This window comes from Eupeodes corollae, chromosome 1 (assembly GCF_945859685.1).
Source record: "Eupeodes corollae chromosome 1, idEupCoro1.1, whole genome shotgun sequence".
Lineage (NCBI taxonomy): Eukaryota > Metazoa > Arthropoda > Insecta > Diptera > Syrphidae > Eupeodes > Eupeodes corollae.
Window position 1 is genome coordinate 14,305,467 of NC_079147.1, and position 13,238 is coordinate 14,318,704.

A 13,238-nucleotide genomic window follows, 5' to 3' on the forward strand; every position below is an offset into this window, starting at 1 on the left:
AACATTAACAATACACAAGATATGAGATTACAAAATAGGAAAATTATTTTTTCTTGTTTAATGAAAACGTAAAATATTTGCATAAAATCATTTGTATATAATTTGCTTTAAGTTTCGTAGATTTTAATTTTAAATATTTTGGAAACTGTCAAATTTAACATTTTATTTTTTAATCTCTGGTTTGTTTAATCTATTTGAATGAAGAAGTATTGAATTTCAATCTTTACTCATTGTTAATTAGAAAAAAAATATTAGAATATGGTTACATTTTATGACTCTTTTTTTTAATAAAAAATATGAATAGTAAGAATTTGAAATAAAATATTTTTTTTTTATTTTGCCCATGTCTTAATATTTTCAACAGAGCGGTCCAAAAATGTTCAGAACAACTTTAAAAAATACGACGTTCGAAAAAACGGTAAAACACAGAAATTTATGGATTTTGAATCAAAACGAAACAAAATTGAAGAACTATGGAAAAAGCGGAATGGCTTAAACATTTTTCAAAAATAGAAAAATTAAAGAAGTGGGGGGAGGTGTTTCCATTAAGGCACCTTTCCTTATCCAGACGGCAGCGGAGATATTCCCGAGATGGAATCAACAGTGGCATCTACAGTTCCAGTAAGGTAGAACTACTTAGTGAACACCTTATAGGGCTTTTACGAAATATTCGGAGCTATGCCTATAAGGAGCGGTTCTATCCGGCTCAACGTTTTTGAACTTATACAAAGGATCTGGCAATCCAGGTTGGGGTTGTGCCGTCTCGGGGTGACTTCCTGGCTACGTTAAAATTTCATAGTTGCGAAGCACCTAGCTAGGAAGGGAAGACATTTTTGGTGGAATAATCGGGAAAAACAGCCTGCACGACAACACTCCTGACAACGGATTCAGGCTCATAGATTTTGCTGCGGGGAAACGTCATGGTAGCAGGTACGCGTTTTCCATCCCTTAATATCCACAAAGGAACTTGGAGTTCTCTAGATCAATCTACCGTCAACCAGATTGACAATATTGGGAGGATGTCCGAACTTTCCGAGGAGCTAACATCGGCTCGGACCACATTGACAATATGGGATCTTCGCTGGACAGCATCATGGATGTCCAAACTTTCAGAGGAGCTAACATCGGCTCGGACCACTACCTCGTTGTAGCCAAGGTAGCACTTCGGGTTTCCAGACCCAATCCAAAACAGGAAGGTGCTGGGAGAAGGTACACAATCGCAAGAGATCGCCAAATCCTTTTTCGACCGAGTTACAAGTAACCTCTCTCGAAGTTCTCTTCCGCCAACATATTGTTTTGATAACCAGTGGCAACAATGCCAAAATGCAATCAGCGTCTGATGAGCTGCGTTTCAAGCAGCCACCAACAAGGAACCCCTGGTTTGATGAGGAATGTCGGCAGGCAAATGCAGCCAAACAACAGGCACGCAAAGCTTCGCTGCATAAAAGAACGAAAGCTATGGTCATGAGCTCTATGAGCAGAAGAGTCGAGAGGAACACCGACTTTTCAGAAGGAAAAAGAGAGGGCATGAGAAGCTTTTGAGAGGGTCAAAAGCAGGAATGAAGTTCAAAAGTTTTATAAACCTGTTTAGAAACGAAATTCAAAGGTACATTAACTTAGAACCGAAGGCTGCAAAGACGAAAGTGGAAACATCATAGTGGAATCGCAGTTAATGCTGCAGACTGTATAACGGCAACGACGAACCAAATTCCGCTGTCAGGCAGGATGATGATCCATTCAACATAAACGACGAAAGCCAACAATCCCGTCCTCCCGACTTAGACGAAGTAAAGATTGTCATGTCTAAGCTGAAGTCTAATAAAGCCACTGGAGGGATGGTTTGAATGCCGAGCTCTTTATAGCAGCTGGAGATAAGTTGGTTAGGAGCATGGATCAACTTATCTCTACGATATGGTCGGAAGAAAGCATGCCCGATGAATGGAACCTCAGCATTGTTTGCCCGATTCTGAAAAAAGGAGACCCTCTAAACTGCACCAACTATATAAAGGAATCAGTCTTCTTAACATCACCTTTAAAATCTTCTCTGCCGTAATATGTGAACGTCTAAAGCCCATGGTTAAGAACCTGATAGGTCCTTATCAGTGTGGTTTTAAACTAGGAAAGTCCACAGTCGATCACATATTCACATAACGGCAGATCCTGGAAAAACCCAAGAACACCAAATCTACACCCACCACCTTTTTAGCGATTTCAAGGCCGCATATGACAGCATCTACCAGGAACGAGCTGTGTAGAGCCAAACTCGTCCGTTTGTGGAGGAGAATTCACGCTGCTTCATAAAGGTTGAAAACAACTTAACAGAACCTTTCGATGTCAAAAAAGGTTTTAAACAAGGTGATGCGCTGTCATCTGATTCTTTTAACATCGTGCTTGAAAGAGTAGTGCAGAGATCACACGTCAACACTAGAGGCACTATCTTTCAAAAGTCTGTCCAATTGATGACATTGACATAATCGGCAGAACTCAGCGTGATGTCAATGGGGCTTTTGTGTTGTGAGTATTGAGGCAGAGGCGGCAAAAATGGGTTTGACGGTTAATGAGAGCAAAACAACAATATCGACAGGCTTAACTTCGAGGTAGTCAAGGACTTCGTCTACCTAGGCTCCGCTGTAAACGCAGGAAATAACACTAGCGCTGAGATCAAACGCAGAATAACTCTTGCTAGTCTCTGTTTCTTTGGGCTAAGAAAGCCGTCCTGCTTTACGGTGCAGAAGCATGGACTATGACAAAAGCGGATAAAAGCACCTTGGGTCGGTTCGAGAGAAAAGTTTTTCGTGTGATCTACGGTCCCGTATTTATCAAAGGGGGATTGGAGGAGAAGATGGAACGACGGACTGTACGGGCTGTACAGCCACGTAGACTTAGCAAGAAAAGTAAAAGTCCAACGACTAAGATGGCTGGGTCAAGTAGAGCGCATGGAAACCAATGTTCCGGCTCGGAAAGTCTTCGAATCCGCACCCACAGGACAGCGCAGTAGAGGAAGACCGCGGATCAGGTGATGCGCACAAGTGGAAAGTGACCTCACCCAACTTATAGCGCGAAAATGGAGACATCTATCTAGGGACCGAGCTAGATTTAGAAGTTTGTTGGGTAAGGCCCTGTGTTCACACAGGACTGTAGCGCTACCTTACGAAAGTAAGTAAAGAAGTGGGGTTAACAAGACCGAAAACATTTTAGTAAAATTTCAAAAATTCATAGGACAACTAATTTTCTGAGCTAAGCACACAAATCAGTCCGATTTGTCGAATTTAAAATTTTTACATTTCTCGATGCTTCAAAGTCAAAAGAATCTGAATCAAAGATGTTCGACCGAATGGAACAAATAGCTATATTGTTTCATAAGAACTTCACAAAAATTAAGCTATATTTGATAAAATTGATGTTGTGTTAGACAAAGTTACTCACAAAACATGAAAACCTGCGAAAACCCGATTCCGTCTCTCTGCCTTTTTATTTGTCCTGGCCTCTACAGCCTAAAGCATTGGGTCGATTTACTTCAAATTTCGAAACTAAGGTTTTGTGCTGGTTCGTTTTAGGCGTTTTAACATTTACTTTTTTTTCAAAAATTTAACAGAGAAGCTGTATCCTTTACAAAGCAATTTGTAGGGCAGGCTTGAAGAAGTATGAAATCACGTTGATTATTGAAAGGATTAGTTAAGAGGCCATGTTTAATATACAAAACCTTCCTTAAGATGAATTCTGCTAAAACATTTATCACTTGAAATAAATCCAAGGGAAATAAGAGCTAGTTTAAAACATTGGCCTTTTAAGCAAGTAAAATAATGACAAAATATTTTGAGAAATAAGATCAACTTACTTTAACGTTGAGGTATGTTATAGGAGGGGAGGGGTTGCTGCTTCCCTGCAACCATCTTGTGATGAAAGCAGCAGTGTCGTGAAATAAATCCAAGTGAAAAAAGAGGCTGGGATGCCACCCACACAGATAACTTCCCATCCCATTTGTCGATTGGTAATGCTTAAAAGTTTGTAGGTTTTCGTGTTGGGTAAAAAAGTTGATAGTTCAATTATTCTTAAAAATTTTAAAATTATCAACAATATTTTTCATATCAAGAAACAGTTTAGTTTGAAAATCTAGTTTTGTTAAATAGATTTGTAGTCGAAATAAATTTTTACCAACTTCTAAATTTTTACAAATTGGATGAATGAAATTAATTTGAGAGATATCAAAAACCGAACATCAATTTTTACCAAATTTGCGTACTATTTCGTGTAGATTTTATTTTTTTTTTATGAAAAAACGGACTGTTGGATTTTTATAAAAAAAAAAAAACTACTGAAACAATATATTCTGTGAAATAAGAAAGTTTGAAGACAATATTTTTAGTTTTTGAAAAGCTATTTGAGTCGAAAGTAAACTTTTAAAAAGTTTTGGTATTGTTTTTTTTTTAGGTTTTAATTTTTTGTAAAAAAAACTCTCAATTGGATTTTTCTCACAATTTTACTGATAATTGACAACAATATTTTTTAAAAGATAAAATTAGTTGGAAGCCAATATCTCCAAGCATTGTAAAAATATTGGAGTCGAAAATCAATTTTTACCAACTCTGAGTAAAGTTTTTTTATATGTTTTTCGACAAATCGAACCCATTAAAATATCTTCCTAAGAGAAGTTAATGAGTCCAGTTTTCTTAGTTTAGTTTTTTAGTGTGCCCAACTAAGGGGCTTTTATTAAGGCAACATGCCCCCTTTACAAACTTCTCCGTAAAACAAATCGGTCTTATTTTTTAAAATGATTTGGCCTTATTTCAATTTTTCAAAATGCAATACGACCAACTGATGAAAAGTAGTATTATTTCACTTGGCCTCATTTCTTTTCTCCATGATTTGCAAAATTTAAATGTGCTGACAATTTAAATAGATGAATAAAGTTATAGATATTACTTGGGAATATTCTGCCAATATTTTTTTTTTTCTATAATTAAGAACTATTTCATTTTCACGCCAGTCTTCTTAAGACCGGGCGCCTTCTGACAAAATGAAAAATGTTCTCTCGTTTCATCAAGTTAGACAAATTCACATATGGCAAATGATGGGAAGCTCTTCGCGATGCGGATTCTAATTTAGATTTAGAAGCTCCCCTCTGATTGGGAACACATGTGCACGTTCGATAGTAACATCGTCTCAAAAATAATTTGTGTATGATTCAGGTCATCTTTTAGCCAGCTACATATGACTCAATGTAGATAGCTTGAGGCCTCTTCTCTGTACGTCTATCTATATTTTTTATCTAAACGACTGATTAAATCATACAGAGTTAGTTTCCATGAACTTCCTTCGTTTATTTCTAAATATCACTTATTTCATGAGCCCGTTTTAACCACTCTTTGATCCATCCTGTCTTGCTTTGAGTAGCTTAAAGATCTGCTTTTTTTGGTGGACGATTGTTAGATATATTAAGAACTTTCAAAATGTTATTATGAATAGTGGTAATACACCTGTGTCCTTTATTATCATGAAGTTTGTGGTGTTTGGAGGAAGTTTAAAAATTCGTTTTACAATTTTTCCACGATTTTATACTTTTTTATTCTCCACACTTGAGCAGAGCAGATTCTGGTTCAGCTTTTACAGCTGATATGAATTATGTTTTATTTTTAAATCATTTTCTCCGTTCTATATTAATGGCGGTTTTCGCCTTTACCAACTTTTCATTAAGATGTTTTTCCAGGTTCAAATTCTTTGTATAGTGGACTCCTAAGTATTTACCTTTTGTGACAACATCTACTCGTTCGTCGTTATAACACCATTGCTCATTGGTGCTAGATCAACCTTCTTCTTTGTTAAATAACATTACCTTCGACTTATTCAAGTTCCATCCCATGCAATATTCTGACAACTTGTTTATCATAAGCTGCAGGAATTCTAGAGTGTTGGCAAACAGAACTATAACATCTGTGAACAGCAGAACTTTGATAATAACTCCAGCATAATCTTCACCTCCTAGTAATGCTTTTGGTAATGTCTTCGATAAATAGTGCGAATAAGACGCTATTTAGTGCACACCCCTGCTATACTTCACTCTTCGATTAAAAAACAATTCAGAACCACTTTTTTCATCCCAAAAGAGTAAACCTAAACGATATGAACTAAGTTGACTTAATATATTATAACACCCTTACCCCAATCCTAAAAAAAAACTGGCTTTTGTGTCATTTCTTCAACGTTTCTTTATCTATATAAAATTTAATTTGCTTAAACGATTTTTGATTAACAACTCCTTTTTATCCATCACCACAACGACTCATCTTCCCATCGATCACTCATTCCAAAAATAAGACAAAAAAACAAAATAAAATAAAAGCAAACAAAAAAACCGCATTCTTTGGTTCCATTGAAAAGCAATTAAAACTCTTTTGATCTCAGGCTGTCGATTGCGGCACCTTTGATTGATTTGGTTTACACCACTCTGACTCTTTATATTTTCAAAAATGACGACCAACATACAAAAGGCAAATTAAATTCGAGACATTAAAGATTTTTTCTTCTTAAAATCCTGTTAACTTGTTTTCGTTTCGGACTTGGCTCAGACTCCGGGCTCCGGAGGTCTTCTTCTGCATAATGTATCAATAAATTTAACAACAATATAATTAGCACCTTTGATGTGATATGTCTTGAGATGGTTGATGGGATTGTATATCTGATGATTGAGAATTTTTAATGATAATTTTAATCAACTCAAAACAAATATAAACAAATGATTGATGAATTATATTGTACTGCTTTTATTTCTGCAGATCAAAGGCATTTAGACCTCTTTGCCAATCGACCACAGCCGAAGAAGAAGCGAAAATCCCGCACAGCATTCACAAATCATCAGATCTTTGAGTTGGAGAAGAGGTTCCTCTATCAGAAGTACTTGTCGCCAGCGGATCGAGATGAGATTGCCTCGTCCTTGGGACTATCCAATGCCCAGGTGAGTATATTTTAATCGCTGCATAATTTATACAAAAGCTGATATCACCGACGACGACGCACGGTAACAACTGTTTTTTGTTTCTTTTTCATATTTGCCCTCAACAACGATGATGTAGGTCATTACTTGGTTCCAGAATCGCAGAGCTAAACTGAAGAGAGACATCGAAGAGCTGAAGAAGGACGTGGAGACCGTGAAGACACTGTCAGGACATAATTGCTTTTTAGAGAATGTTAATGACTTGAATATTTTAAAGAGACGACCCGATCGAGAGGAGGATGACACCATCATCATCAGCAGCAGGCAGCAGCAGCCAGAGCACCGGACGCCAGGACCAACGCAAGAAAGAAGCCAAGAACGACCTTGCGATGCTGAAACGGATGACATTGATGTACTATAGTAATAGTAGAAACGAACTCGGATAAGCAGCCACTACATACGATGCATCACAAATAAATTATTTAAAATACATAAATGCATATAATTATTTATGATTTGTTTTTTCAAAATCATGTAAATATTATTAATATTATAATTCTTTAGGTAAAGAAGTTAGATCATATTAATTTTTTTCAAAGTCGTATAATAAGAATCTGAGTTGTATTTAATCTTCAAGGGTGGTTCACATAAGATTAAGAATCAAAAAGGTAAAAAAATAGAAAATAACATTCGAAAATGTAAACTTAATACAAATTTGAAATATTTTCGAAAATATCCAAAAACCTTTATTTAAAGGAACACTTTAGGAACGCATCAGGACACCTAATCCTTATAAGTAACTCATATGTGAAATACCCCGAATTCTTAATTTAAGCTAAGTACAGACAATTTTTGTATCTTACATTGCCAAATCTTATTGTCAGATCTATCAGTTACAATATTGTTTCAAATATCTTAAAATCGCATGAACCTACAATTAAGTCCAAAAATATTGGGCAGATTCAGTCAACATAAGGACTTCATTTGCAGTCAACTTCATTCTTTGAACGTATCTACATTATGACCAAGGCAACTAGTTAGTTTTGCAAGTGCCATGAATTTCAAATTCAGAACTTTGTTTCGCAAACAGCTACTTTAAGTTCATTGTATAAAAAGTTACGATTTGTACTTTGTATTGTAAAGAAATATTAATTATTTCTTTTCCCAATTGACAAGGAACCCTTTTACCAGAAAGCATTAAATAAAGTTGTGCAAAAAATAAATAAATTATAGAGTAATAAAGTTCAGCTTTCAGTTTAATGAAAAAATGATCAACTGTCATTTTGATAGAAGTAGACTTGACTTAAGGCAGATTTTTCTTGATAAACTTTCCAGTCAACTTTCCATTAAAGATGCCTTAATCGGAAGGAAATTTTTTGGCATCAGGTCAATCAGATACTAGAAATTTGTCCAACTTTCAAGTTTATTGTGTCGTCTGAACCTGTCCATTGGTATAAGCGTCATTTTCAGCCAGTGTAAAGTCAGATGTCATTTTACATTTTAGGACTTTGGCATAAAATCGTCATATTATAGGAAGAAACACTTTGACATTGAAACTTTAGTATTTGACTATTGGCAACTCTTGTAAGAGCCCTGATTTATCTGACAAAACAATATTTAGGATCTTAAAGTCGTCTGCTCTTAGATTTAGTTTAAAATAATAATTTAGTTATTGTGATTCATATTTTTTAAGTTAAACATTTTTACCAGAATTTCATTTTTATTTTTAAAGGAATCTTTTATTAGCATAAGTCTAAGTATAAAAATTCTTAATGATTCAAAAAGAATGAATGTAATTAAATTAACAATAATAAACGAAGACACTCTTTTGTTTTATTTTCTAAAATATATTCAAAAACAAAATACATCTCAAGATTTAATAAACAAAAATCCATGCAAACTGACGTGGTGTTTACTTTTTTAAAAACAACTACCTAACGAATTAAGAGACACCTAGTGAACAAAATGCCTGCTTAGATACAAACATCCGTATAGATGGCGACATATCCGACTTATTTACAATGGTTTTAGAATGAAATAATTTTGTTTTTTCTATTTACCGTTAGGTGAAGTAGAAGACTTTTAGAAGAAAATTAAATTTATAGAAATAGGTCAGTTTACGTAACTGAGGTTTAAGAAAAATACATACAATGAATTTGAAAATTAATAATATTCCAGAACCAGACTTAATAGCATTTGTTTGTTTTGATAAAAAATATCAGGGGTCGAATCGGCTAAAGTGCTAATTGACTGTCATCTTTTGATAGTTAAATTGACTATCATTTTCATTCCGTCTGTCGGATATGATTCAACTCAATATAATTCGATTAAGGAATTTCAGATTCAAATTGTCAAAATTCATTGTTGCCATGGTAAAATTTTAAATTGATTTCTTTTAAAAATGTCAATAAAAGTATCAAATTGGCTGTGTTTAAATAATATTCTTTCTGTTTTTGTGTTTTTCGATTGTCGTTATCGTTAGCTTTGGCGGTCACAGGAATATGTTTTTTGAACGAAAAATAGGAAACTAAAAAATTGTTCCACTCGTTCGCATGAGCGTCTGGTAGCTCTATTCAGAATAAACAAAATTATTTGTTTGAAAATAACTATCACATATTTGTTATGACAGTTTTTTAGGTATCAATTTGACTATCACCTTACATAGATCAAATTCAATCTTTTTGATTGTCATTTATCAATAATCCCCTTAGCGGATTCCAACTCAGAATATTATTAATATAACTTTAAAAAGGAAGTCATAGTATTGTTGATTTTTTTAGAATCAGTTTTGTATTGACAGCTCATTAATTAAAAACTCCTTGCCACTGAAAAAGGAAGATGTATTCGAGTAGTTCAATTCACAGTGTTTTTCGCAGAATCAAAAAGTTTATGTACCTTCATTTTTTCTCAAAATATTCGGGATATTTTACCAGTTTTCAGAACTATTTTTGGGGGTTATTATTTTTGTTAGGAAAACTATTAATTTTTAATTTTTTTTTCAATTTATCAAATAGTAGAAACTACGTCTTCTATATGATAAAACTATTTTAAATCCAATTTTTTTGGTTTTTGAAAAGATATTTGAGTCAAATTTTTTTTTTGAAAAGAAAAACGGTCAATTAGTTTTTTTTAAGAGCTTTAGCAGATGTTAAAAAAAACATTATTCTCCTTTAAATACAATTATTTTGGGAATAATATTATTTCTTGTTCAAGGTGACAATTTTTTCTTCAATTTTTTGATTTATTTAAAACCTAGTCTATGTTTTACGTAACATTATATAACATCAAATTTAATTGAAGCCTCTAGCGTTGTTGGTTCGTGAAATATTTAATTTCAACCGACCTATTTTTGTTTTCTAAGTCTTTTCGTCTTCTTACGATGTTAATATTTGCACACAAAATTTATTTGAAGTCAATATTCTTAAGATATGGACGACGAAAAATTTTATCCCACCAGAAAATAAAACGTAATAATAAAAAGTTTCCTAGAAATTTGAAATATTTGTATTAAGTTAAATTAAATTTAAAGACTCAGAATCAATTCAATCAAATACTAATCTTATAATAATTTTTTATTTTCTTATAAAAATTAATAGCGTTTTCAAAATCAGTATTGCCCTAAATAAAAGGTGGTTAAATTTTAAGGGCTTAGGATGTTGATTTTGAAAAAAAAACACAAATTATTTCGGAAATGATTGCCATTTCTTTTGATTATGATAATATTGGTATAGTAAAATTGAGTATGCAACAAAATATCGGCCAAATGTTTGTCGCTGGCACCCCTCCACCTGATGATTCCAAATTCAAATTTTTGATGACTCTGACGCATAGTTGAGGTTCTATGCCGTTAATGTGCTGAATTACCTCATCCTTTAGCTCCTGAATATCTGCTGGCTCATTGACGTAGGTACATTTTTTTTCTTTAAATAATTCCAAAGCAGGAAGCCAATGAAGTCAAATCAGATAATCTTGGCTGCAAATTGAAATCGCCAACGAGTAAGATAACACGACCATTGGATGTGTCACGCAAAAGAGCCATTGTTTTGTTTGGTGTGAAACCACATATCGTTCACATCGATGCGGCCCCTAGTCCATAAAACCACTCTTTGTGGGTGCATTGGTTGTTCGACAATCACTGTGCCTCATCACTGAAGTTCACTACGCTTGAGCGCAAAAGGCTTTAGTACTATCTAATAATCTTGGCTGCAAATATCACATTGTAAACGTCTAAATCCAAGTCTTTATAAATAATGATCTTCAACAACAAGCGGAGATGTGAAATTGTTGGACACCACAACTAGTTAAGCTTGACTGTTCTTCAGAAACCACTATCAGGAACAGCTGCAATATTTTCTGCAGTACGACATGTACTGTTGTTTTTGCATCTCCCACAGACCCGGTTTGCTCAAATTCTTGCATGTTTTTTCGATTGTACGCATATTTGGACATTTAAATCGACCGAAAACATCATTAAGTGCTCTATATGCAGATTTTGATTTGAACGCCCATTTTCATAATAAGCCTTTTCAACTTTTACGCGTTGCTCGATTGTGTATCTTTCTATGGTTCAAATTGAGGAAGTCTGATGTTGAGAAATGTCAAATGAAATGAAGAAACAAACTTGTCATTGAGGTGTGGCTCACATTCAAATTCGGTGGTTAAAATTTAACCAGCCTTTATTTTCACAAACAATTTATTTTTTAAAACAGTAGGGGAAACTGAGGCACATTTGCCACTTAATTCTTAAACGTTTGTTTTTCGGAAGATTATATATTAATTCCAATACTTTTTTATTTATAAAATACGTTGTCTATTCAAGATAAGACTCACAGATACATTTTACTGTTATAACAATTGCATAATAGTTTAAAAAAAGGTCATTTTGTCAAAAATGCCCCGGGCATGGGGGACCTTTGACTTTACGCGGGGAACATTTGACAATTGCAGTTTTATCTCATGATCGTATGCATAAAAAAGGTTAGCGGCTGTATTTCGACTAGTGTTTGAATGGAAAGAAAAGTCAAAAATTATTTTAACGATTTGTTTTAACAATATAAAAAACATAAATCAATAAACTCACTTTCTTTAAAAAAAACTAACAGGCTATAGAACTTCATATTGAAAACTATCAGTCCATAAGGTCGTTAAGAATTATTCATAGGAACATTTATAAATATCTTATTAAATATAGAGATTCCCGAAGACATAGTCAAATAAATATTTTTGACGACAGCGAGAAGTTAAGGCTGGATTTGTAGGTTGTGGCAGTTTGAATTTGATTTCACTCCTTAAAGCCAAAGAAAAATCTTGAACGGCCAGTTTAGTAAAAAGTCAACCTACCAGTAATGCTTTTCTTAGGTAGTTAGCATAGTAAAATGGCTTCTTAGAATTTTCACCGAATTCCACAAGAAAATAATGTCCGACTTTCAATTTCTCATCATCTGTAAGCTAATAGTCAAAAAGCTCTGTTCTTTCCATTTCGAAATTATCTTGGTCAGAAATGAAATTTAGATTTATCATATTCGGCATGAGAAAAGCTTTTATCGCTCTTATCCGACGAGTCTAATTGAAGTTGTCGGGCTTTTTTAATGATTTTTTTTTGTCGGCTTTTTCTCACCTTTGTCTAAAAGTTTAAGCGTTCGATTAGCGGTTTTTGCATTTTTCTTTTCTTCATTTTCTTGTACTCTTCGCTTTTCAGTGGAGCTGGTAGGAATTCGTGAACATCCACTCCTAGCAGTTCTATTTGGTGTGCTAAATCGTGCTATATTTCTAACAGCCTCAAGTGTCAGAGATTGGATTGGAGATTTGGCATTGGTAGCTATGTTTAAGGGCGTATTAGTGTTGCTTTGAGTGGCCGGAACAGACTCGACTAAGTTTATTTCACCTGGCAAAGTGTCCACTAAAAATTCATCATCTCCGAAAATCTTGGAGTTGTAGGGATTTATTCCAGTTGCTAGAAAGCCATTTGATATATTTCTTGAAGAGAAAGCATTTGAAATGGAAGGTTGGTTAGTTTTGCCACATCGTAAATTGTTATTTGCTTTCCATGATTGGTGCTTAGAACATCATTAAATGCTTTCTTACAGAAACTTTTGAACGGCCCGAAAACTGAAACGTCCGATGGCTGAAATCGATGTGACGTATGTGGTAAAAAAGATAGTAAAATAATTTCATTATAACGGCAAAAGCCAATGCTTGGAAGACTGCAGTGTGATGCATGGTTATCAAGAACAATCAAAATTGGGTGTTCCTTTGAACAATTAGTAAAGTGTCGTATATGGTTTAGGAGATCGACGAAGAGTTCAGA

General features: G+C 34.2%; 1 protein-coding gene across 2 annotated transcripts in view; it reads left to right on the forward strand.

The window, feature by feature from the left end:
- The window catches only part of LOC129939927 (homeobox protein unplugged-like), a 125,531-nt gene extending 118,092 nt beyond the window's left edge, over nt 1-7,439 (forward strand). Inside the window, exons 2-4 of one of the 2 annotated variants that reach the window (XM_056048113.1) lie at nt 6,774-6,952; nt 7,071-7,156; nt 7,209-7,439. In XM_056048113.1, the coding sequence (XP_055904088.1) occupies nt 6,774-6,952; nt 7,071-7,156; nt 7,209-7,377 (434 nt within the window). In that variant the 3' untranslated portion in view covers nt 7,378-7,439. Of the gene's footprint in view, nt 1-6,773; nt 6,953-7,070 lie in introns of both variants that reach the window. The other variant, XM_056048112.1, reaches the window with a different exon arrangement.
- The last annotated feature ends 5,799 nt before the right edge of the window (nt 7,440-13,238 follow it).